Below are 26,294 nucleotides of genomic sequence, written 5' to 3'. Positions count from 1 at the left end.
CCCCAGTTACATTAAAGACACTGGAGATTTTATGAAGAAGCTTATGTTCTGCTTATGATGTTGGACCAGATATTTTTTTGTGACTCTAGATGTGTGTACTCTTTACACCGTGACAACCCATAATTTGGGGTGCGATGCAGTACGGGACCTGCTGGTGAGTGGAGCCCATCGGGGTCCCCCTGTGGAGTTTATTCTCGAAATGCTGGAGTTGATTCTATCCTTAAATCAGTTCATGCATGGTAAGGAATATTACATCCAGCGCACAGGGACTGCGATGGGCTTCAACATTGCACCTTCCTATGCTAATATTTTTATGCACAGTTACGAGCAACGTTACATTTTACCCACCTATGGTCACAATATCGGTTACTTCAAACGATTTATAGATTACATTTTTCTTTTGTGGAATGGCACTAAGTTAGAATTTGAGGACATGCTATCGGAGCTAAACAACCTACCCACCACTATCAGTTTCACTGGACAAATCGAAAGTGAAGCGATAAACTTTTTAGATGTGACAATTTTTTAAGGTGAAAAGCAAAGTTTTGATTTGGAAGTTTTGGAAGCATACTGTTTTGGAAGCATACTGATCGCAACTCTCTATTATTTGCTATTAGTAATCATCCACCAGGACTAAAGGACAGCCTGCCTATCTCGCAGTTCATGCGAGTGTTCAGGAACAATTCTGATCCACTTAGGGCTGAGGTCCAGATCAATTAAATGTATTCCAGATTTATCGATCGTGGATACTTCAAGGGATTCCTTGACGAGTGTTTGAAGAAGGCCCGGGATAAGATGATCACTAAAGTGTCCAAACCTGGTCCCTTTAACATCTATGTGACCCAGTTCGACGAGAAGTCTACAGTAATTTCCAGATCCATCCATAGACATTGGCCCTTGGTATCATCAGTGATGAGGAAGGTGCCCCCGACAAAGCCCACCATGGCATATAGATGAGGTAGAAATCTTCAAAAATTATTACGGCAGAACCCACAGCCCAGAAGACCACACGTGGCTATTGTCAAGAAAACCTGGGTGCTTCAAATGTTCAGGTTGCACAACATGCAATTCCATGATACCTGGTGCATCCTTTCCCCACCCACACAGTGGGTGACAGATCAAGATACGGTTTAAATTACATTGTTTGCTTGATCACGTCATCTATTTATTACATTGCCCATGTGGACTCACATATGTTGGTCTCACCACCTGTACATTCAGGAGGATGGCTAACCATTGCAGTGCAATTAATAAAGTATTATTAAAAAGAGTTTCTGACAAGCCGGTGGCACAACAATGTGTCACTTACAAACATCAAGTGGCCTCAATAAAGTGTTGAATAATTGATTGGGTCCCCGTTCCCCCTAGAAGCGGGGATCGAGCCTTGATCCTGAAGAAATTGGAGGCTAAATGGATACACTATCTAAATACAGTGGCTCCACATGGCCTAAATGAGAACAATCCTTTGAACGTTTTCCTTAGCTAACGATACATTTGTTCCCTGCTGTGGTGACACATATTGACTGGAGGTTCAGTTAACATTATTCTATATTCCTTGCAACTTTGATACACAGTGAATAGATAGAATTTTTGTGACTTTATATATTTATAGGGGTGGAGATAGAAATCAAGCATTGATACGCAGGGAAAATTTCTGGATTCATCAACTAGATGTAATTAGTCCGGAAGGGTTAAATGAGAATATATAATTTGCGTGTTTTTTTATAGATATATGAATGACATCTTGGTATTTAGATGCTGTTACTCATGATTAACCAATTTTTGTGACCCATATTCTGTAACACTATAATGTATTGGTATACTGTAAATTTATTGCAATATTGTACAATTATTCTTTGTGTTTTTCCCCCTAGTGACACATTGTTCCATTGTATTGTATGGTGGTGGTGTGTTGTACACTTTGCCCTCTAGCGCCAAATGCTATGACGTCACGATGTCAGCGCAGAATCCCGAAATGAAGCCCCGCCCCGCCCCTTGAGGTAGCGGCCGGAGGCGGAGACGGGCACCGGCGTTCACTGCACATGGGTGATTCCCCTTATTTAAGGTGAACGATTTTAATGTACATGTTATATCCTGAAGACGCTAATAAACTTAGCGAAACGTTGATAAGCTATTCAAGACTACAGCTATCTTATTTGATGAGACGTGAGTGCAGGAATATAGTGGCAGTGGAAACTGTTTGTGAAGGCACCCGTTCAAAGTATCTATTTGATTGTGTAAGTACCGGACATATATATATATATATATATATATATATATTCATGTTTTTTTTTTTTTTAGCCAGCAGGACAGTTCGGCGATTAGCGGTAGTTACCACCTCACTGGGCATTCAGCACTTATTGTGCTGTACCTAGCAGGCATTTACGAGTAAGGTTTTCTCCCCGTCTATGTACATTTATACTGTATCAATGTCTTGTGTGGTTGTGTTTACTTAAACCGGATGTGATGTCAACTGCATGTCATCTTGGCATGTGGAAGCTAATAGTCTATTCCTTTTGGTGCCCTTTATTCATGAACAGGGGGTATAAATAGCTGGAGGCCAGCAGCGGATTCCTTGCTTCAGGAATTGCTGCGTGGTACTGCTGTGTGGATTGCATTGGACTAATTATGCTGCCCTAAACTCCTGACGACGGTTCCTTGAGGACAGAAACGTTAAACGTTGAGTGAAATCCACAGCTGGTTTTTATATTTGCAAAAAAACGGAGAGTGCTTTCTGTTTCTCTCCACATATTGGCCCTTATTCTGATCGGTGCGGATATTCCCGCATTCTTACGGTGCGGTCCGCACGCCACGGTGTTTTGCCGCGTGCGGCCATCGTCCGTAGAAACGCCCACGTGTCCTCCGCATTCGGACGGACTCACTCTTTAAGAACAGGGCGTGTTTACGGACGACATACAAAGCATGCGTGTGCGGGAGAAACACTCCGATTCGGCACGGTATTACAGAGTATTACAGAGTATGCTCGGGAATACCGCATCCGAACGGGAGCCAAGCGGTGCTACCGCACGTAAGCGGAGTATTTACGCCAAACAACCCACTATGAAGTATCTTCTGCTATACATCACATGACCCACTTATTCAATTACCTATCCTCATAAAAAACTGCTTATTTGGAACATGTCGAATACACATGTGTATTGCTAGTATTAATATTCTGTCATGTCCATTGTTAGCAGTTTGAAAGTGTCTGACAAGTACAGCATATGTGGGTGTTTAGTACGGGTTCCTTGAAGCAGCAATGGTTTCAATTAAAGCACTGACAAGCGTCCTATTAGTGAGTAATGAGTAAAGGAGTAGATTCTATTGGGTTCAGGTGTTAATGGTTGTAGTCATTAGGCGTACGTTCGCCTACCGCATGAACAAATGGTGTCCGCAAAGCAATAGTACACTTGTGGACACCGCACATTTCTGGCCTTTTTGATCGCGTGCATTCGGAGTGGTTTCCGAATGTACGCCCCCCAACATAAGTGTACTCCCCCGTGTCCGCCCATGTTTCCGCCCCGTTTTGCCCACTTTGAAACTACGCCCATGTGTCATTCCGCATGACGCCCATAATACGCCCCTATTTCCCGAATGATAGCGGTGAACAGTTCTGGACGGGATCTGGCCGAACTGGTACCGAGTCAAGGCGTGGCACATGCGCGTTGCGTTCTCCACGCATGCGCATACGCCGTAAACACGCGATCCGAAAGTATGCGGTAAAGTCCGCGTCAATCAGAATAAGGGCCATTGTAGACTTCATTGTTGTTTTTTCTGGATGAGAGAGTATATATATATATATAACGGAGACACGCTGCCACCTTATTTAAGGGTGAGTCACTTTTATACTATTGATTGCTGTGTTTCACCATTGATTTTGCCTTGACAAAGGGGCGTTGTTGCCTCGAAACGTTGGCTTTGTTTTATTGCTGATTTTTTCAATACACGATTTATACCAAGTCCCTGGAGTGCCTGCTTTTTTGTTTATCTAACCTATATATATATATATATATATATATATATAATATATATATATATATATATATATAGGTTAGATAAACAAAAAAGCAGGCACTCCAGGGACTTGGTATAAATCGTGTATTGAAAAAATCAGCAATAAAACAAAGCCAACGTTTCGAGGCAACAACGCCCCTTTGTATATATATAGAAGACGGTAGCTAGCAAGCAGCGGCACTCAGCAGGGTTTACAATCAAAAGTGGTTTTATTGCTCCAACGTTTTGGGGCTCCAAACTGCCCCTTTGTCAAGGTGTACACCTTTCTACAACGCTCCTACTGGTGGCCAACCATGCGCCACCAAGGATGTCTATGAGGATCTACTTAATGCAAGTAGTTAGTTTTATTTCCTCCTGTGCTAAATGCGCTCAACACAATTCATCCAATCAGCCAGCAGCCGGCACTCTAGAACCTCTGTCAATACCAACACAACCTTGGTCCCACTTGTCCATGGACTTTATTACAGATTTCCATCCTTCAAAGGGCATTCAGTAATCTGGGTAGTGGTTGATCATTTTTCAAAAACGGCACATTTCTTCCCTCTCAAGTCCTTACCTTCAGCTCCGACTCTGGCAAAACAGTTCATATCCACTATCTTCAAGCTGCATGATCTACCGAATGAAATTATCTCGGATCGGGGAGTACAATTTGTGGCCAATTTCTGGCGTTTCTTATGCTCTTCATTGTAAATTAAGCTCAAATTCTCAACTGCCTACCACCCTCAAACCAATGGCCAGACTGAACGGGTGAATCAAGACCTGGAAGAATTACTCCGTATATCCTCCTCCCAGGATGACTGGGTGGATTTGCTGCCCTGGGCAGAGTTTGCCCATAACAATTCATACCATTCTTCCTCTGGTACAACTCCAGTCTGTACCGTGTACCTTCCGTACACCCTCGTGCTCCGGAATTTTCCAGCCTACCAGCCTTTGATCTACCAGCTGTCACTTCCTCTCTGCATCATTTCTCAAAGATCTGGTCGAATGTCCACTCCGCTCTTCAAAAGTACTCAAATCGATACAAAAAAGCGGCAGACAAGAGAAGAAAAGCAGTTCCACCAATGAAAGTTGGAGATCGGATGTGACTGTCCTCGCAAAATCTCAGTCTCTGTTTACCTTCAATGAAGTTCGCTCCTCGCTACATCGGTCCCAGTCTCTGTTTACCTTCAATGAAGTTCGCCCCTCGCTATATCGGTCCATTTCCCATTGTCCAAGTTCTTAATCCAGCCGCGTATAGACTAAAACTTCCACCTTCAATGAAGATTTTCAATTATTTCCACATTTCCCTCGTGAAACCTTTAAGAATGAGTCCTTTTCAATCTAAACCTCCGAAACCTCCCACCATTCAGATCGAAAGACAAGCTGAATTTGATGTCAAAAGAATTCTCAATTGTCATCAACAAAACTCACGCATGCAGTTTCTAGTAGAATGGACAGGCTATGGCACAGAAGAATATTTGTGGGTTGATGCATTTGATTTGCATGCTCCTAATCTTGTTCGACAATTCTTCAACAGGAATCCTGAAAAAAAAGGGGGGGGGGGTACTGTCACAGAAGGCCGTGATGTCTGGGCGGCATGCAGGGGGTGTTGGAGCCTCTCTGGCGGCCCGGTGGGTCCGACGGACGCAGCTACAGCAGGCAGGGTCTGAGTGCAGGGATTGCCATCTTGGTTGTGGGCAAATATGCAGGGCGCCAGGTTCAAGGGGGGCGCCACCAAGTCTACATATCAAAAAATTAAGGATGTCTATGAGGATCTACTTAATGCAGGTGGCAGCTGTGGAACTTCTAAGACCTCACCTCCATACTTTCCCTTTAAGCATACTTCCCGACTTTGCTGCCCCCTCCTGCTTGTACTCTATTGTGGATGGCAAATGGGGGGCCTCCAGGCAAAGCAGGGGACTTGCCCACCTTCCCGGGGGGCTGAGTGGACCACTTAATTTTTGGGAGCCTCCATGCCATTGCAGAATATTAGGAAAGTATGCCTCAAGGGGTTGCAAAGTGGGCATTGGTGGCAGTATGGGGGGGGAGTTGTAGGGTGAAGTTTTGCCTAGGGTGTAGAGAAGCCTTACACTGGCCCTAAGTACAACTGGCAAACAGAATCAATAAAATATTTAGGCATCCATATCCCTCACATACACCTAATGTCTTCTCTGTAAACCTTACTCCCCTTCTTACAGCTCTAACCGCTACATCTAAATCCTGGCTAGCATATTACATCTCTTGGATGGGCCACATGGTGGCTTTCAAAATGTCCCTTTCTCCCCAAACTGATTTATCTGTTCCGCACTATTTCCTACACCTTCCCCAAGAAATCCCTACAGCTATGTGCCTCCCTACTAACGAAATACGTTTGGTCATCCAAGCCCCCAACATTGGCCCGGTCTAGGATGACTTTACCTAGTGCCTTTGGCAGACTGGATCTCCCAGATATACACCAATACCATAGTGCATGCCTCTTGGCCCCTCTGAAATTCTATACTGATTCCAATCCATCCATGGGATGGGTAGATATAGAGCAGGCCTCGATCCCCTCCATCCCCCTTGCCGACTTGCTTAGAATCCCTAGGTCCCTCAGGCCTACTCATTTACCCTTGCTTCCATCAACTAAGGCGACCTTACATGCCTGGGACCAACTATTGACCACCCTACCTGCCCCGACATCTACTATGCCCGACATCCCTATCACAACAGTAGCGAGATTAATTACGAACCTCACTTTGAATATATGGAAGACTTGGGGGATCTCCTCCCTAAGAGACATATTGGACAGATACGCTCTACTCCCCTTCTCCTCTCTACAACGTCAATTCTCTCTCCCTTCCAATGAATATCTACATTACCTTCAAATTGCACATTGGTGGAAATCACATTCCCCCTCCCATACCTCTCCAGACGCTGTTTCTCAAACGCTCCTCACTAGACCATTTATGGTAGGTACTAGAGGTGACATATTCTTCTGGTACAAGGCCCTGATAACTCCAGATAACTTTTCTAAGTCCACTCCCCACTGTCACAACCACCATGGCTGCTACGAAGTTCCCCTGTGCTATGCCTAGCCCTAAGACTTATGTCAGCGTGTATCCTGCCACAGCGCTCACCTCTGCTCCTGTTCCTTGTGCTGGTGGTGTGCATACTCTCGCACTGTCACCACCAGGTGACAGTGGTGGCGTGTACTCCGGTACATGCAGGGTCTGGGTGGAGTGAGATATGAGCCGCCATGACAGGCCTGTGTTTGGTTTGGTCTCTGGCTGAAATCGCCAGCAGCCGCGCATGTGCGCACAATCCCCGCCGGCTGGTTCCCGTCGCCTTTGCTGGCGGCGGCCATGTTTTGGGATCCATCAGCCTATACTGCGCGGCTCCACCTAGTGCTGTCAAACAGCCATCCAATCGCCGCACAGCTCACCCTTCAAGTACTGACTCATCCAATCATCCAATTATTCTTCCAATCATCCAACCATCCAATTATTCTTCCAATCATCCAATCTTTATTCAACCATCCAATTATTATTACAATCATCCAATCATTCAAGTCTTCATCCAATCATCCAATTCTTCATCCAATCATCCAACCTTAAACCCGATCATCCAATTCTCCAACAATCCTTCAATACTTCTTTCAATTGCCAAGCATTTTCAACTTCTTCAATAAAGTATTATATATTATTGACTTTTATCATACCAGAAACTACAGTATTATTATTGTGCCATTATTACAACCTGTACCGCAGTATCTTCATTAAATAAGGTTTTACTTCATCTCATTGCTTCACTCCCTTCTGTCGTTAATGCAACAACCTTATATTAAAGCACCCAGCTTCCGTTACACTCCAGCTGGTGCTTCACGAAACGTGACACCCACGTGGAATTGGAGACAGACCTGGGCAGAACATTTACACCTACACAATAGCGTCAGATCTTTCTCTCCTCCTACACAAAGTCTAGATGCCTAAACCACACTGAAATGCATATCAAACTGATAAAAAGAATGTACCTAACCCTCATCACATCTTGGGTGTCGTTGAAAATGGTATACATCACCTACATACATTCTGGCTTTCCTGCTCCAACCTATGTTGGAGATTGTGTGGCAATATTGGAAATATCTACCATATATTCTGGGGCTGGCCGAAAATTTTACAGTACTGGTCTGAGGTCTTCGATCTCATTAACAATGTACTTAAAACGAATATCATGGCCGACCCAGTAATTGCATTGTCTTAGGCCACATTCTTATTGCTGCTCACACCAACCTGGCCCAGCAATGTAAACAATCTCTCCCACCATCATTGCTGAAAGTCATCATGAAAACAAACTACCATTTTCTAATGGAAACCAATTATACTGTATACCGTTTTCATCTACACCCACCTCATCACATCTAAGATGGCTCCCTTGGCATACATATGTAACGGAGGGTGAAGGTGCCCAGTATTTTTCTTCCCCCACCCTCACGGATTCAAGTCAGTTCAGTTTGAATGAACCCCCTGAGACTCAACAGTGATCTGTAACTTTGTGTACACGGAATCAGTGTAATACAGCTCTGAAGTTTCCGTGCTACACATACATTTGTGTCTAATTTCAATTGTTCCCCAACTTTCTTGGAAACCATGCTGTAACCTTATTCTATATATGCTTTGTATTGTCTGTTGTCCATGTGATATATGTCCTACATAGTGATTTATAATATATTATGATTGTGATCTACTGCCCCCCCCCTCTCCCTCCTCCACATGCAAGTTCCCTTTTTTCTTTTCTTTACCCCATATAAAATTACTGTTTCAATAAAAATGTATTGATGGAAAAAAAAGACTGAGGGCGACATTTAATAGGATGCAAAAATGTGATTTTTTTTTGTGATTTTTCCCGAATTCGCATATTTAATGAGATGCGAAAAACAACAAAAAACTTTTTTTTTTTTGCTGCGAAATCGCACATTCTGATTTTTAGTCGTGCCGGAACTCGCACGCAGATCTTTTCCCATTGAAAATATACAATTCGCATATTTAATGAGATGCAAAATTCACTACATATGTAGACCAGGTTCAGACAGGCGAATTGGCCAAAACCCTGCGCAGATCATTTCAATCTGTGCATGGGTCCACTGTAAAAAAAAATGTAACATTTTTTTTTAAATGGTGTGGGGGGCAACCCTCTTGAGCATAACCAGCCCTGGGACCTGGTTGCAAAAATACGGGGGACAAAAAGCGTAGGGGTCCCCCGTATTTCTGAAACCAGCCCCGGACTCTTGGACCAGTCCTGGTTCCAAAAATCTGGGGGTCCCCCTGTAATTTGAAACCAGCACCGGGCTCCAACAGCCCGTGGTGTCATGCCACAGCCGGGGGACACTTTTTATATAAGGTCCCCTGGCCAAAACATGAGCACCGTGGCTGGTCAGTCTTGGACAGGGTACCTGGAGGAGTGGGGACCCTCCCAAAAAAGGGGTCCCCCCAAGGCTTCACCCGTCCAGGGCTGAAGCCCGGGGCTGTCACTGGTGTCTGTGGCCAGTGGACGCCAGCCTGATAGGGTTCATTCACACATTCCTAACATTGCTTTAAGCAGGAGAACTACAAGTGCCAGCAGACCTCCCCCGCATGCTGGGACTTGGAGTCCACCTTTAAAAAGAATGTTAAAAGTAAAGACACACACACAGAAAAAAATAACTTTATTTCACACACAAACACACACCTCACTTTTACACCAATATACTTACCAATCCAGGGTCCAGCGCTGGTCTGTCTCCTGCATAGCCTCCTGCCTGCGGTGTAAGGCGGCTTTCTCCTGCACAGATAACACCGTCTTTAGCGCTGTTCAAGGGATACAGAGGCTGATAGCATGATTGGCCGATGTGTCTCCATGGAGACGCATAGCTCAGCCCTGATTGGCTGAGCTATGCATCTCCATGGAGATGCATAAGCCCAAGATGCTATCAGCCTCTGCAGTGCTGGAATAGCGCTACAGAAGGTGTTAGCTGCACAGGAGAAAGCCGGCTCACCCCGCTGTCAGTGCAGGGGGAGCTGGCTATGCAGGAGACAGACCAGCGGTGGACCCTGGGTTGGTAAGTATATTGGTGTAAAAGGAAGGTGTGTGTTTGTGTGAGAAATAAAGTTATACTTTTCTGTGTGTGTCTTTTCTTTTAACATTCTTTTTACAGGTGGACTACATTAATGCCCTGCATGCTGGGACTTGTGGTTCTCTAAGTCCCAGCATGTGGGGGAGGTCTGCTGGCACCTGTATTTCTCCTGCATAAAGCAATATTAGGAATGTGTGAATTGACCCTATCAGGCCAGCGTCCACTGGCCACAGACATCGGTGACAGACCAGGCTTCAGCCGTGGATGGGTGAAGCCTTGGGGGAGGGACCCCTTTATTGGGGGGGCCGCACTCCTCCAGGTACCCCGTCCAAGGCTGACCAGCCACGGTGCTCATGTTTCGGCCGGGGGACATTATATAAAAAGTGTCCCCCGGCTGTGGCATGACACCCCGGGCTGTTGGAGCCCGGAGCTGGTTTCAAAATACGGGGGGGGGGGAACCCCCAGATTTTTTGTCCTCCGTATTTTTGGAATCAGGACTGGCTCAATGAACCCGGGGCTGGTTATGCTCAGGCGGGGGCACCTCACGCCATTAAAAAAAATAAAAATTAAACACAAGTTTGCACATTACCTCAAATTCGAACATTTTCATGCCTAAAATTCGCACATTTTCATGACTAAAATTCGCTCATTATCGCACTTTCTTCCCCAGAACACGCACCTCATTAAATATGCGAATTTGCAGCAAAAAAATGCAATTTTAAAAAGTGTGATAATGGGCGAATTTAAAAGTGTCTAAAAATCGCATTCTATTAAATGTCACCCTGAGTGTCTTTTTTCTGCATCAGTGGTGTGAATAAAATGTAACTTCAAGAAAACATCACAAATTAGCAACAGGACACAAGCACCGAGCCAATTCTGGAATGGAAACAATTTCAAATATTTTTTAAAACTCACCTGTCTTTTGGGAAAGGGTTAACTTTGCAAGCTTCTAGAAGAAAGCGTACAACTTCCACGTGACCTGTTTATAAAAACAAGTAATACAATAGAAAGCCTGTAATTAACAAAACTCAATAATTTGTGTTCTATACTTCTATACTCAACATTGGTCAAAAATACATTCTGAAAATTAAATACTAAAATAATTTCTTTATACAAATATTACTTATGCATCTCAAATTCCATGCATAGCAGTGGCGTAGGTATGGGGCCGCAGCCCCCGCGGTGGCTTCGAGGACCCATCGCCGACGGGGGTCTTTGGGGAGCCAGGTGCACAGGCTAAGCTGCTGCTGCAGCAAGGAGCAGGAGCCCCTGGCTGGCGGTGCACGATGTGCTCGGCGGCCGGGCGCTCCACTGGTATACACACACAGGATCTCCTTCCACTGCTGCTGCGTATTGCAGCTACGGAGCGCCTCCGGCGGTAGCAGGACCCTTTCAAGTAGAGGTGGGTCGTTCGTGAACGAAGCAAATCTTTTCAACGGATCCCATGAAAGAACGAGTGAGCCGCCGATCCCAAAAAGGTGATCCGTCATTCTTTTACTTTCTGTTTCGTTTTTAATTACAATGCATTTTCCTGAGCTCAGCACTGCCACCTGTGGCAGCTGAGATGTACTGACTGAGACTGAGTACAGTGCTGTGACTGCAAGTGAAAGAAAGAAGAATAAGGCTGCTGCTGCTAGGGATGGCCATCGGTGCAGACACCATCGATGGTTGCCATCGATGACGATTCTGCACCCAGCCATCGATCAGTGTTTTTACTCGGTCATATATGTTCCTATTTCTTCAGCTCACTGTTTAAAAAAAAAAAAGTATAAAAAAAAGTCAATAAATGATTGTAAAACAAATTATGCTTAGTTATTATCAAATTACCCCTTCTTTCAAAGTGAACCGTTGAGCCGCCTAAAATATACAGATCTTTTCACCGACTGATCTGCTGGATCCCAGCTCTCGTTAGTGACCCGTTTTGCCCATCTCTACTTTCAAATGCAACGCTGACTCATGAGCTCAATCAGAGCAGCCGCTCTGATTGGCTCCCGGCCTCTGAGCTCTGATTGGCTAACGAATCAGCGCCGTATTTGAAATAGGCGGGCAGCCGCCGGAGACTATGGCAGCAGGCCCCTGGACAGAGCTACCCATTTGGTTCCCAAAAGGTTGACAAGAGTTTTTTTTGTTTTATTGGGTTCAACATAAGTCAATATGGTCAACGTATAAGCATTAAGCTCAAACGAGCTCAATCTTATTGTTTAGAGGGTTTATTTGGGAAAAGTGTATTGCCGTGAAAGGAGATTATGTTGAAAAAATAAAAAAATAGTTTGTGAAAAATTTTCGGCTTCATTCTTAACACAGGTACTTATTGATCCACCCTCGATATGTTTGTTTATATATTATGTAGCATTTTCTTACAAAAGTGAGAATGGTATTGTTCTGCACAAAAGATAAATCGTGTTATGCTTGTTTCCTAAAATAAAGCATTATAATATATAATCCTATATAATAAATGGGTAACATTGCTCCTCACCTCTATGGGAGAATTCAAGTGATGTGCATGCTGGAGTCCGTGTTTGGGTGTGCACAGCCACCAGCACTGACATTACTGTTTTTTTATTCCATCATTTTGACAAGCTGTTAACTAGTACAAAGAGATTTCCTGATATAGGCTAAAAGTAGTGTGTTTGAGCCAGATGTGAATTACTGGAGGAATTACTGTACCTTCTGCAGCTGCTACGTGCAGAGCTGTACGAGAATCATAGTCCCGCTGCTCCATATCCATTGCTGACAAAGCAAACCTACAAAATATTATACAAGTTAGTAATTGCAATTAACCATTTCAGAATTGAATATACAAAATAAGTTATGTGTAAACTTAAAAAGATCTCTTAACATCTACATCACTGTGCTGTCCATACAGTAGTTATTTTCTAAATGTATGCAGCTTAAAACCACCACAATGATAGGTTTATTTCCAGAACCCAATAGGAGTGTGCAAATATGAAGTTGTGCTAAAATCTTAAGCAATGTTGTGCACACATTCAAAACATGAACACAGTTTGCCCCTTAGAGCAGAGATTGTCCTTTACCCCTTAGAGCAGAGATTGCCAAACTCTGCCAATATAGCCCAGGTTTGAATGATGTCCATCTTCAGTGCATATGGTTAAATCAAATTGACTAAAGTACTAATGTAGTCACCTGTGCTCAAGCCAGCTCTGGGGAAAGTGTTATGTGGCAGCTGTGGTATTCTAAGGTGAGCACAAAGAGGAAAGAAACCTCAGGTGGTGCAGAAGGGAATCCTGGACTGTTAATTGCAAAGTTTGGGAAACTCTGCCTTAAAACAATTCTTCATTTCAGATCAATAAAGAAATACAGACAATTCCAAATGGAATATTTTCAAACACCATTACTGGCCAAGTTCATATAGATAATTTACAAATTCAGCACTAGCTTTATTGTAAACAAATAGAAACATAGCTATTAAAAAGAGAAAAAAAAGAGAGTGTTAGTAATGAGCAGAGCCGTCCCTAGGCATAGGAATACTAGGCAATTGCCTAGGGCAGAATCACTGGTGTCCGGACTCCAGAATCTAATCTGTTCCCTGCCCTGGCAATGCAGCCATAGCTGCAGCTTCCTCCCGGCCAGCCGCCAGCCTATATGTCCCACAAAGACCCACTCCACCCGTGACACATGGCTCATGCTCTGACTCACGGTGCTGCTGTGCGCACTGCTGCTGACACTCCTCCTCTACCATCCACCAGGAGAATGAGGAGGGACAGCACAGCAGTGTTTCATGTGCCTGGCCCCTCCTGCTCCAGCGGCGCAGCCAGAATCACAAGACGTGTCCAGGACTGGTGGCGCAGTTTCCAACACCCAGCAGCGTGACACTCCTGAGGTCTAAGTTCCGCTGCCCGTACACACTACCCCCACCGCGTTGTGTGCCCTGTGCGGCACTCAGCCAGGCTCCAGCGACTTGCCCAGGAGTGAACTGTGCCACTATGGTGAGCAACTAGCTCTATGACCAAGGCAGGGGCAACACAGCCAGTGAATATTAAAAAAAGGGGGGCACCAGCAAACAGGAGACTGTCATTTATTATTTGGTGGTGACATTCAATCAGTTCTATGTCAATTCTTGTCACTGTGAGAGTAATAGAGGCACATTTCATCTATTTTAACTCTATTGCTTTTAATATATATTTCACCCACATTATTGCTAACTATAATTGTATTTTACTACTAAACTTTAGCAAGGTTAGTGGTCGTGGAGTGTTTAGAGAATTGTTTAGCAGGTACTTGTTTCCTAGAACGGCCACAATCGGGGGTAATCGTGTACCTTAACTTAAGGTACACGATTACCCCCGATGGACAAGATTTCCTTTGAAATCCGGTCCATTTTGCCGGCAAAGGCAAAATCGGGTCCATCGCGTCGGTCGGGTGCATTAACATGGCACGTGATGCACCCGAGTTTGCCATAGGGTTCAATGTTAAAATATTTTTAACATTGTAATCTGGAAAAAAATGGGAAATGGGCCAATATGGCCCATTTCTCATTGTATATGCCCCCCCCATTGTGAACGTCACCCCACGATTGACGCCAACCCAAAGCGTGGCGAGCGTAGCGAGCCCGCGAGGGGCGGCGGTACGCGTCCTCCGACCTTTTCATACCCCTACTATCCACGAAGTTATACGCGTCCGCTCGCCACGCTTCGGGCTCGGTGGCTCGCTGCGCTCGCCACACTTTATATTCTCAACTCCACGCCGACGTGGATAGTAGGGGTATGAAAAGGTCGGAGGACGCGTATCGCCGCCCCTCGCGGGCTCGCTGCGCTCGCCACGCTTCGGGTTGGCGTCAATCGTGGGGTGCCGTTGAGGTGGTTAAAATTGGGGTCTGGGGAGACTTTTACATTGAATCCAATGTAAAATAGGGTCCCAGGGACCCTATTCACATTTCAATCAATGTAAAAATCGGGACCATCGTGTCGGTCGCATGCGATGCGATCGATGGGATGCGACAGACCCGATCAACATCGGTGTGGCCGTTCTAGGAAACAAGTACCGTTTAGCATATAGAATGCCATCTCTTTCCTATTTCCATAGAGGAATAATCATTTTTATAATATATTTTTTTTTTACTAAAACCAATCCTTTTAAACATAGCAATGATAAATGTTAAGTTTTATGGTGTGTGTGCACACGGGGCTTATCCAGGTTTTGTGGTTTGCCATTTGGTGGAGGACTGGAAACCTCTATTAGTTTAAGCCCGTCAGGATGCTCTCTGTTTGTGCATTTTGCGTTTACATGTAATAAACCAGCATGTTATTTTTGGTGTCTAAACATTAACTTTCGGGTGGTATCATTTGCTAGGGGGCGCCAAATAAAATCTTGCCTAGGGCATCAAATTGGATAAGGCCGGCTCTGGAAATGAGGAAATGTAAAGTCTGATACACATACTTAAGTACATTAAGGATTGCCTGAGACATGGAGGAAGGAAAACATCCCCCGTCACAAATAGCACTGTATAATGCTAATAGCCTCGGAATACAATATTTAGCATGTTTTTTATGCACCTCTGTTGGTATGCCATCAGATCCTAGAGCCTTGCCACCAGGGAATGAAGCTATGGCCATTTCCAACTCCTCCATTGTCAAGGGGGTATCAACAGCAAGTACTTGAGATGATTACTTCTTGTGAAATAAAACTGGTTTACAAAATAGATCAAGCACAATTGTCCTTGCTGCAACACTATGTTCATCAGGTCAGGGACATATCCTCACTTGAAGACTTGCACACCCCATTTAAAGTGGATGTGACTACTTTAATTAGGCAAATGTCTGTCTTGCAGCATAAACCCTCTGACATGGGGGGGGGGGGTTGAGAAGACTAAGAAGAAACAAATTATGATTTGTTGGCTACCCTGAGAAGAAAGAGGGGTCGGGACTACTTTACCAAACAGTTTGCAATTGAACATGCTTATCGGATACCGGATACCGTCCTGTCCTTTAAGTCCAGGAGCACCTTCACATACCTTTATTGCCAAGTTGTTACACTGGGGGACATTTACCAAAATGGATTCGTAGAAAAAAGGTGTATTCGTAGGGAGAAATACACCTTTTTTTTTACGAATTTGTATTTTCGGGATTTACAATCCCAAAAATACAAAAATTCGTAGTCCTAAAGATGGAACATTCGTATTTGTATTTACAAATACGAATGTCTACACCATCGATAGAATACGACAGAAATCACCATTCAAAAGAATGGTGGTTTCTGATTTACTAAGCAGCCGTACTGATAATACGGCTGCTTAGTGGTGTAAAACACCCACGCAAATACGACAGGAAAATAGAACACCATTTTCATGTCGTATTTGCGTTTTAGCCTGCACGGATCAGTCAGATCCGTGCAGGCTTCAGTGTAAAAAAATAGAAAAAATAAATAAATAAAAAAAAAACCGGCGTGGGGTCCCCCCCACAGCCGAAACCAGCACCAGGCTGACAGAGCCTGGAGCCGGTAATTAAAAATCAGGGAACCCGACAAATAGGGGTTCCCCGATTTTTAACAACCAGCCCCAGGCTCCTGCTCTGGGGCTGGTTCCCAAAATACGGGGGACAAAATGACTAGGGGTCCCCCGTATTTTAAGAACCAGCCCCAGGCAAAACCAGCCAGCAGGCTAATGCCACAGCCGGGGGGAGACTTTTTATGCAAGTCCCCCCGGCCAAAGCATTAACACTACCGACCAGTCAGCCTGGCCAGGGGCCCTGGGGGAGTGGGGACCCCCCCAATAAAGGGGTCCCCCCCCTCCAGGACTTACCTGACCAGGCTGAAGCCTGGTGCTGTCCTCGATGCCCCTGGGCGGTGGGCATCGAGCTGATAGTTGTGTAAAAAATAGAAGAAACCATTGTTTTTTACTGTGGCACTACAAGTGCCAGCAAGCCTCCCCAGCAAGCTGGGACTTGGAGAACCACAAGTCCCAGCCTGCTGGGCATTAAAGGGCCCGCTGGGTCTTGTAGTGCCACAGTAAAAAAAATAGTTAAATAAAACACACTGACACACATTTTAAATAAAAGTTTAATACATACAAAACACACATACTGATACTTACCTAGCTTGATCCCGTTGGTAGGTCGCTGGCTCCGGTGTCGGCGGCTCCGTGTCGGCGGCTCCGTTGTCGGCGGCTCCGTGTCGGCGGCTCCGGGGTCGTCGGCGTCCTGTCCGAAGATAATCCATGTTGGACCTGTGGAAGGAAATCCTACTCACCCAGGTCCTGCATGGATGGTCTTCGTTCTTCATCCGTCGACATCCCGGTCTTCTGACAGCTGCTGGCGACTTCCAGCAGCTGTCGGCATCTTCCGCGACGCTCCCCGGCTTTCAGAGCCGGAGAGAGAACCTTCCTGGTCGGCGTCTGGGCTCAGAATGAATTCTGGCCAATCAGGAGCCGCCTAGCCGCCTAGCGGCCAATCAGGAAAGGTCTTTCCTGATTGGCCGCTAGGCGGCTAGGCGGCTCCTGATTGGCCAGAATTCATTCTGAGCCCAGACGCCGACCAGGAAGGTTCTCTCTCCGGCTCTGAAAGCCGGGGAGCGTCGCGGAAGATGCCGACAGCTGCTGGAAGTCGCCAGCAGCTGTCAGAAGACCGGGATGTCGACGGATGAAGAACGAAGACCATCCATGCAGGACCTGGGTGAGTAGGATTTCCTTCCACAGGTCCAACATGGATTATCTTCGGACAGGACGCCGACGACCCCGGAGCCGCCGACAACGGAGCCGCCGACACGGAGCCGCCGACACCGGAGCCAGCGACCTACCAACGGGATCAAGCTAGGTAAGTATCAGTATGTGTGTTTTGTATGTATTAAACTTTTATTTAAAATGTGTGTCAGTGTGTTTTATTTAACTATTTTTTTTACTGTGGCACTACAAGACCCAGCGGGCCCTTTAATGCCCAGCAGGCTGGGACTTGTGGTTCTCCAAGTCCCAGCTTGCTGGGGAGGCTTGCTGGCACTTGTAGTGCCACAGTAAAAAACAATGGTTTCTTCTATTTTTTACACAACTATCAGCTCGATGCCCACCGCCCAGGGGCATCGAGGACAGCACCAGGCTTCAGCCTGGTCAGGTAAGTCCTGGAGGGGGGGGACCCCTTTATTGGGGGGGTCCCCACTCCCCCAGGGCCCCTGGCCAGGCTGACTGGTCGGTAGTGTTAATGCTTTGGCCGGGGGGACTTGCATAAAAAGTCTCCCCCCGGCTGTGGCATTAGCCTGCTGGCTGGTTTTGCCTGGGGCTGGTTCTTAAAATACGGGGGACCCCTAGTCATTTTGTCCCCCGTATTTTGGGAACCAGCCCCAGAGCAGGAGCCTGGGGCTGGTTGTTAAAAATCGGGGAACCCCTATTTGTCGGGTTCCCTGATTTTTAATTACCGGCTCCAGGCTCTGTCAGCCTGGTGCTGGTTTCGGCTGTGGGGGGGACCCCACGCCGGTTTTTTTTTTATTTATTTATTTTTCTATTTTTTTTTACACATTGCAGCCTGCACGGATCTGACTGATCCGTGCAGACTGCTAGAAATAATTCGTATTAGCGGCCGTATATACGGCCGCTAATACGAATTCCTACGACATCGGTGGGTTACAAAGCAGTCGTATATGACTGCTTTGTAAATCCCCCTCCGGAACACGACTTTGCATACGACTTAAACAGTCGTATGCAGTCGTAGGGAAAATACCAATACGAAAAACTAGGTTTTTCATATTGGTAAATTTCCCCCACTGTGTGAAGGGTGAATATTTCAGTGTTTTCAAACTTTGCTGTGGAAGTGCAAAATGACAGGCCCAAATTCCTCCACATAAAGCATTGTCTCCGGGATTTAAATCATTAGTGTGCCATGATTTTCTCTTCCAAATTACGGGTGGTGGTGGATGACATTACAAAATTCTTTGCAGGCTTATTATATAACGCTATTGGCTTAGACCTGGTGAATGCCTTTAATCATTTTTATTCCTACTGTCCTATTTTCTAGTTGATTAATATTTTTGAGCTCTATCTCAGTGCAGGATGGACTAGCCTTATGGGTCTTGACATTTTCTCTCTTTTATTTTACATTGAAGAGCCCCATTGCAATGGTGGCTATAGACTATATTTGTTTTGTTTGAATCCTGAAGGATTCTGGGTTTGTTCAATTATGGTGATAATTATACCCTGATTTGGAGGGGGGGTTGGCTACATGTTAGTATTGTATTGTATATTTGTTTTTGTCTTGTTGCATCAACAGTCTCATTCTATTCTGCAGTCATTTGTTACATGTTTCTTTTTTTTAATGGATTGTTAAGAGTATTAATGATCGCCTAAAACTGTTCTTAGTAATCAAGCTGCTTTGTCAATATATCTTGTTTGATTGAAACACATCTAGTTTGATGTAAAACCCTTCCACACGCTCTTGGGTGGGTTGAGCACACCATTCCGCCTGCAATTCCTCTTCTAGGGGAGTTTCTATTTACATTTTTTATATTGTTACCTTTTTACACTGCAATTTAGATTTAATTTTAAACACACCTCACCCAAATCTAAATCGCTCTGCACGTTACATTTGCCTCAACTGCAATGCAACATGGATTTGACTATTTAAGAAAAAATATGCTTTGCGATCAAGCCTGAATTAGGGCAAAAACCTCAAACAAAAAGTTAAATTCTTGGTATAAATTTGTTTATTTTAAATCAATGTTTAATACTACCAATTTATATTACCTTCTAAGAGCAGATACGTCTCCAGTAAATGCCGCAAACAGAATATTGATGACAGATTTTACCTACAAGGAAACACAAAATGTAATTTTAATAGTAGTAAACAGTTGATGACAATTATATCACTAGATATCTACAATCAGAAAATTGCTTTGACTTAAAGAGACATCAGATGTACAGCCGTTGGACCTGTCCTTCTTGATAAAATGAATGAGGCCATTGGTGGAACAATTGTATCAGATATATATTTTTGGTACTTGTTTCCTAGCACGGCGCCCATCGGGTCCCATCGCATACCTTAACTTAAGGTATGCGATGGGACCCGACGGACCCGATTTTCGGGCTTCTTTTGAGGTTTCCCGACAAATGTAAAATCGGGTCCATCGCATGCCATTATAATGCCCGAAGCGTAGCGAGCCCCGCGAGGGGACGCGTAATACGTCTGAAGTAATACGCGTGCGCTCGCCACACTATATAAAATCAACTCCACGCCGACGTGGATAGTGGGGGTATGAAAAGGTCGGAGGACGCGTACCGCCGCCCGTTGCGGGTTTGCTGCGCTCGCCACGCTTCGGGTTCACGTTGATCGTGCAACCCGATTGCATACAAATAAAATCGGTGGCGCCGTGCTAGGAAACAAGTACCATATTTTTTACATCACCGTCAGCATTTTACATAACTGCAGGGCCGGTGTAAGGCTTCTCAGCACCCTAGGCAAAACTTTAACCTACTGCCCCCCAAGGAGGCTCCTAAAAATCATTTGGTCCTCCCATTCCTTCTCGGGAAGATGGACAAGTCCCCTGCTTTCTTTGGAGGCCTTCCTTTGACACCCACAACAGAGTACAAGGTGGAGAGGGCAGTAAAGTAGGGAAGTATGCCTCAAGGAAAAGTATGGTGGTGAGGTCTTAGAAGTTGCACATTCCTCATAGACAGCCATGATTTTTTGATAGGCAGACTTGGTGGCGCCCCCTAGATCCTGGCGCCCTAGGCAGCTGCCTAAAGCTGCCTAATGGTAGAGCCAGCCCTGCATAACTGTTATCATATTTTCCCTTTTGTGTTACTTGAAGGGGGTAAATGTACTACCATTCATATGTTGATTCAAGAGTGCATTCTTGCATCTCCACAATATACAAAACACGGCAGAGTTTACTCAAATACAAATAAAAATCATGGTAGAACACATATGTACCACCCAGAGGTACCTGACATAGCACCATGCTTCATTCCTGGCCCTTGGGTGTCCTGGTATGGGGGTACCCATTTATTGTGGGGCTCCCACTCCCCCAATTCCTCCTGCCAGGGCTGACTAGCTGAGGCAGATGAGGAACGGATGCTTCCATTGCTTAGGCTGCACTACTTGCAGCTACCTCATCCCATGCACTGCTGTCCATCATCCTTTCTCAGGTCAAAAATATCCCATCAAATGGCCACTGACATGTACCACCAAATTTGTGGTCTATCTACTTTCGTGTCCCTGTGGCCTACATTATGTAGGAAAGACAGATTGCACTTTCAAAGTTCGGATGACACAACACAGGAGTGCGATACGTGCAGCACTAAAATTGGGTAATAGCAAACAACCCGTAGCACGCCACTTCACCGTGCAGAGACACAATATGGCAACCTTACGCTACAAAATCATTGACCACATCCCCCAATCCATTTGTGGAGGGAACAGATCAAAGAAATTATTGCAGTTGGAGTCACAATGGATATTCAAGCTAGACACCCTACATCCCAGGGGCCTTAATGATAATCTCGGTCTGTTTAACTTCCTATAGATCCCACACAGGTGGTGTATCCATCATACCAGCACCCCCACACTACACCACGGGGCCCTGATAGTCAGCAGATTGGTACCCATGCACGGACCTATTGTAGTGGTGTGCCCTGGACCTTAACACTTTGCTCACCTTCTCTACCATGTACATTAGTTTCCTTACTTTTGTTTTACATTGCCCAGGTTGACGACCTTGCCTTTTTCCACACCTCCCACATATATTTTCCCAGTTTTACATATTTACCCTTCGTGCTGTCAAGCACATAAGGTGCACAGCACCAGCCAGTCAGTCCTCTCTGGCACAATTTCCTTAGCCTACACTCGTCCTAGTACCTTTATGTCACATTTTTTGCAGTTAGGACCAAGTGGCAGTAACTCATGGCTTATGTTAGACTTTACAGACCTGCATTGCATTACAATACTGAAGTCTTTCCTTATGATTTGAATCACATCCTTGAGTGTTTTGTGTGTAGGTATAATTTACATGCATTGGTACATTCATTTTAAAGTAAGTTGTTGTTTTTATTGCTGGCCACTAGATGGCATCAGCATCACCATTTCACTGCACTTAGATTTTATACCAGTATGTATATGCATAATAATATATTTGACTGTGTTCCACTTTTTTTTGTTAACAACGCATCCCCAATAACAGTGTGGTGCCCAGGAAAAGTATACACTGTGTTTTTCATTATTATGCATGCACTCAATAATTATGTTGTTTTGCTCACAGTGCCCTCATTGCCGACAGGAGCCGGTCCTCGGTGACACGTATCGATGTCGCGTATGAATGCGTCACACCATGACACGCGTCACCATGATGCGATTGAAGCGCCACATTGGACACGCAGACCCGGTGATCACCGGACCGGCGGAGAGAGTCTGTGTTTTGTTCATTTCTGTTGTGCATTACTAAGTCTGAAGACGGGGCCGCCGAGCCCTGAAACATCACTGTTGTCTCTGCACATGGATTAAACTTCATCTGTTTTTCTTCACCACTATCAAGTCTCCGAGTGCCGCTTCTTTTTCTACGACTATATTGGGAGGCTGCCATACCTCCTTGGTGAAGGCACCGGAGCCAGCTATTTAAATCATCCACCCAAGTCCTGAGTGCCGGGCACACATCTGTACTATATATATATATATATCCAAGAATTCGGATCACACTCTCCTCCAAAGGGTTCAAGCAACTGCTGGGGTGCCAAACTCAGTTATCCGGACCAGTCCAGTAACAATAACATTGTACAAGGCATAGAGGACACTCACCAGTCTTCTTCTTAAGCAGATATATTTATTTCATCATCCCAACAGTAAAGTGCAAATAGTGCAAGACAGTGGGCCAAGGGCCGACGTTTCGGTCTGACTCCAGACCTTTTTCAAGGCCCCCACTCTCTCCTCATAAAGTGCATAACCTCCATACCTCTCATTGACCCTTAAATGCATCCCTGGGGGCATTTAAGGGTCAATGAGAGGTATGGAGGTTATGCACTTTATGAGGAGAGAGTGGGGGCCTTGAAAAAGGTCTGGAGTCAGACTGAAACGTCGGCCCTTGGCCCACTTCTTGCACTATTTGCACTTTACTGTTGGGAGGATGAAATAAATATATCTGCTTAAGAAGAAGACTGGTGAGTATCCTCTATGCCTTGTACAATATATATATATATATATATATATATATATACATACAGATGGAGCCCCTCTTGTCTTTGCCTGGTGCTCGCCAGAAAGAACGTCCCTACTGGCGAGCGCCGGCAGAGAGGGACTCCATCAGACTGGGGACGTGCATGCGTCTCACGTGCACGCACATCCCTGTCTCTCGTGACTGGGTGGCGGGACCCTGCCCGTCTCCACTTCAGGGAGACAGGCAGGGTTAAGGGGGGGAACGTCGATGGCAGTGGTGGAGGCGGTGGTGAGCTCCGTCGCAATGGGGTTTGCGAGCCTCTCGTGCACACATGCCCCCTGGCGATAGAATCGCCAGCCCCTGGCTGGATGGAGAGCGCTCTATCTATCTATATATATATATATAAATACACCTAAGTATGTCGATGGTCTGGCACTCGTACTGTTTTACATTGATAGCTTTGCCCGGTGCCTTCTCTGTTGTAGATTAATTTGTAGAATGTGGAGCAGCACTCCTGGGTACAATATTGCAACAATACACTAATGCAAGTGCTTTGTTTCAACATTTCGGTTTATTGATTTAAAGAGAGCCATGCAAGGGGACATGATGCACTTTATCCTGTGTCCATGTCGACTGTATCGACATTCGGGTAAAGAAAAACAGTTCAAAATCCCATGTCGACCTGTTGACTGTCAACCTAAACCAGTGGTAGCCAACTCCAGTCCTCGAGAGCTACCAACAGTTCACATTTTCTAGATCACCTAGCTAGGGCACAGGTGTGTTCATTACTCACTGACACATTATAAATGATCCACAGGTGGAGCTAATTACTTTACTTGTGATTCTGTAAGGCGATCTGGAAAACATTAACTGTTGGTAGCTCTCGAGGACCGGAGTTGGCTACCACTGACCTAGACCATGTAACCTAATGCTTGTGTCGACCTTGTCCCATGTCGACCTAGACCAACGAGGACCTTTCAGCATGTCGACCTAGTGGTGACAACCTAATGACATATGATCCTCACCCCAATAAAGCAGATAAAGAAATGCACATTAGCTGCATACGTGGTATGTGCAAAACATAGACTTTTTCCAACATTAAACATAAAAGCATTTAGAAAGGCAGGTGCCACACAACTGCTCATCACACAGCCTTGTTTGTAAAACATATTATCAAAAAGGAAATAGTTTCTGACCATGCACATTATACCAGCCCACATATACCATTTTACATGGACATGTTACGTTTAGCATTGGACATAAACTATTTCCTTTTTGATAATGTGTTTTACAAACAAATACAAGGCTGTGCGATGGACACAGTACCCTCGCACCGTGTATGGACACTTTATGAGGGGCTGTTGGCTGTTAGTAAGTGGGCTGCTGTTACAGTCCAGGTGCAGCCAGTGAATTTAGCAGACCCTGCAGCAGCTGCCAGGAGAGATAAATCCTGCAGCCGCATTGCTCAGAGTCAGAAGAATTTCACCTGCAGGTGCAGTCCTTTTGCAGCCGCTGCCCTGCTCAGGGTCGGGAGGAGATGAACTGAGGGTGTCTGCCAGAGTGGAGGTAAGGCCAGCACACTCCTGCCTCACCTTAGCGCAACCCCTTCCCATATGTCTGAATGGCAATGAAAATGCACTGCTGGTATTAATCTGAGGAGAGCAGCCCCCTTCGTCACTGAAAATATGATTCATTTTATAGCGAGGTTGGTGATTTCTAGTAGGATGAAAGAAGGACCGTTTTAGACAGGGCTGGGCAACACCGGCCCTCCAGATGTTAGTGAACTACACATACCAGGATGCTTTGCATTAGTTTTGCTATGTGGCCATGCTGAAACTAATGCAAAGCATCCTGGGATGTGTAGTTCATTAACATCTGGAGGGCCGGTGTTGCCTAGCCCTGGTTTTAGATGTCAGGTGGGGGGGGGGGGGGGGCAAAGACTGCACAGCTGTCTGGTAGCAGCACTGGTGGTAATGTAACAGTGCCACTAGTGTTATAAGCGTGTGGAATCTGCCAAGTATTTCATAGATTGATCGTATACGGGGCGGCGAGAAGGTGGAGGCGTGGAGCTTACTGCACAAAAGTTTATTTTTTACTTCAATTTTTAAACAAACAATACAATGTGCAATTGTAAATTAACAATTTATCAGAAGGGGAGAATGTAATCTTTCAAATGGTACCTCATTTATCGAATTTGGTTAAGTATGAAGGGAGAAAAAAGAGCGTCACAAAAAATTACCTTTTAGAAACAATATATGATTATAATAATTACCATAAGTAGCGATTTTGTCAAGAACAGCAGGTACAGCGTATATTGGCATATGTAATTAGTTGTAGGCCGTAATGTATGCCCAACCATTGTGTGTCATATATATGAAAAGACGCTTGTTTTACATGTTGCACTTGTGTACCCTGTCATGTGCTAAGGCTGTTCGCCGGCCGGGGCTATTGCAGGACGTGGGCGGTTGCCATGGCAACCATCCAGCGGGGATGATGCCAGCGACCCCTATCACCTCCTCTGACATTGGGTGGAACACAGTCAATGATCTTATATCGCAATGTGGGTAGGGGATGTTTAAAGAACTTAAAATGTCTAGCGATTGGTTGGTCAGACCCTTTACCCTCAATGGCAGCACGGATACTCAATCTGTACATAGCTTTTCGTTCATTGAATTGTCTGATGGTCTTCCCTATATAGAGAAGACCACAGGGACATTTAATGTAGTAGACCACAAAATGACTACTGCATGAGAAAAAGGGTCTGAATGGTGCCGTATCAGATATGATACCGGTACTAAGTGGAGTGCCCCAGGGTTCGGTTTTGGGGCCCATTTTGTTTAACATTTTTATTAACGATATTGGGATAGGGTTACTCAGCAATGTATCCATCTTTGCGGACGATACAAAACTTAGCAAAGTCATCAAATCACCAGAAGATGTCACCATGCTTCAAAATGATCTTGCAATTCTAGATGAGTGGGCAAAAAAATGGAAGATGAGGTTCAATGTAGATAAATGTAAGGTTATGCACCTTGGGAGACACAACCAGTGTGCAAGTTACAACCTTAGTGGAGAGGAACTGGGCAATTCCATACTTGAAAAGGATCTAGGAGTCCAAATAGACAGCAATCTA

At 45.1% G+C, this 26,294-nt stretch overlaps 1 protein-coding gene across 2 annotated transcripts in view; it reads right to left on the bottom strand.

The window, feature by feature from the left end:
• Positions 1-26,294, bottom strand: part of GLS (glutaminase) — a 380,288-nt gene that overhangs the window by 29,272 nt on the left and 324,722 nt on the right. For both annotated transcript variants that reach the window (XM_083153554.1, XM_083153556.1), the window contains 3 exons: positions 19,764-19,825; positions 12,752-12,828; positions 11,000-11,063 (listed from right to left, as the gene is read on the bottom strand). In XM_083153554.1, the coding sequence (XP_083009680.1) occupies positions 11,000-11,063; positions 12,752-12,828; positions 19,764-19,825 (203 nt within the window). The remainder of the gene's footprint in view (positions 1-10,999; positions 11,064-12,751; positions 12,829-19,763; positions 19,826-26,294) is intronic.

The sequence above is a fragment of the Crinia signifera genome, chromosome 7 (assembly GCF_055691185.1).
Source record: "Crinia signifera chromosome 7, ASM5569118v1, whole genome shotgun sequence".
NCBI classification, from domain to species: Eukaryota; Metazoa; Chordata; class Amphibia; order Anura; family Myobatrachidae; genus Crinia; species Crinia signifera.
The sequence above is the reverse complement of the archived record's forward strand: the minus strand, read 5'-3'. Positions and strand labels throughout refer to the sequence as shown.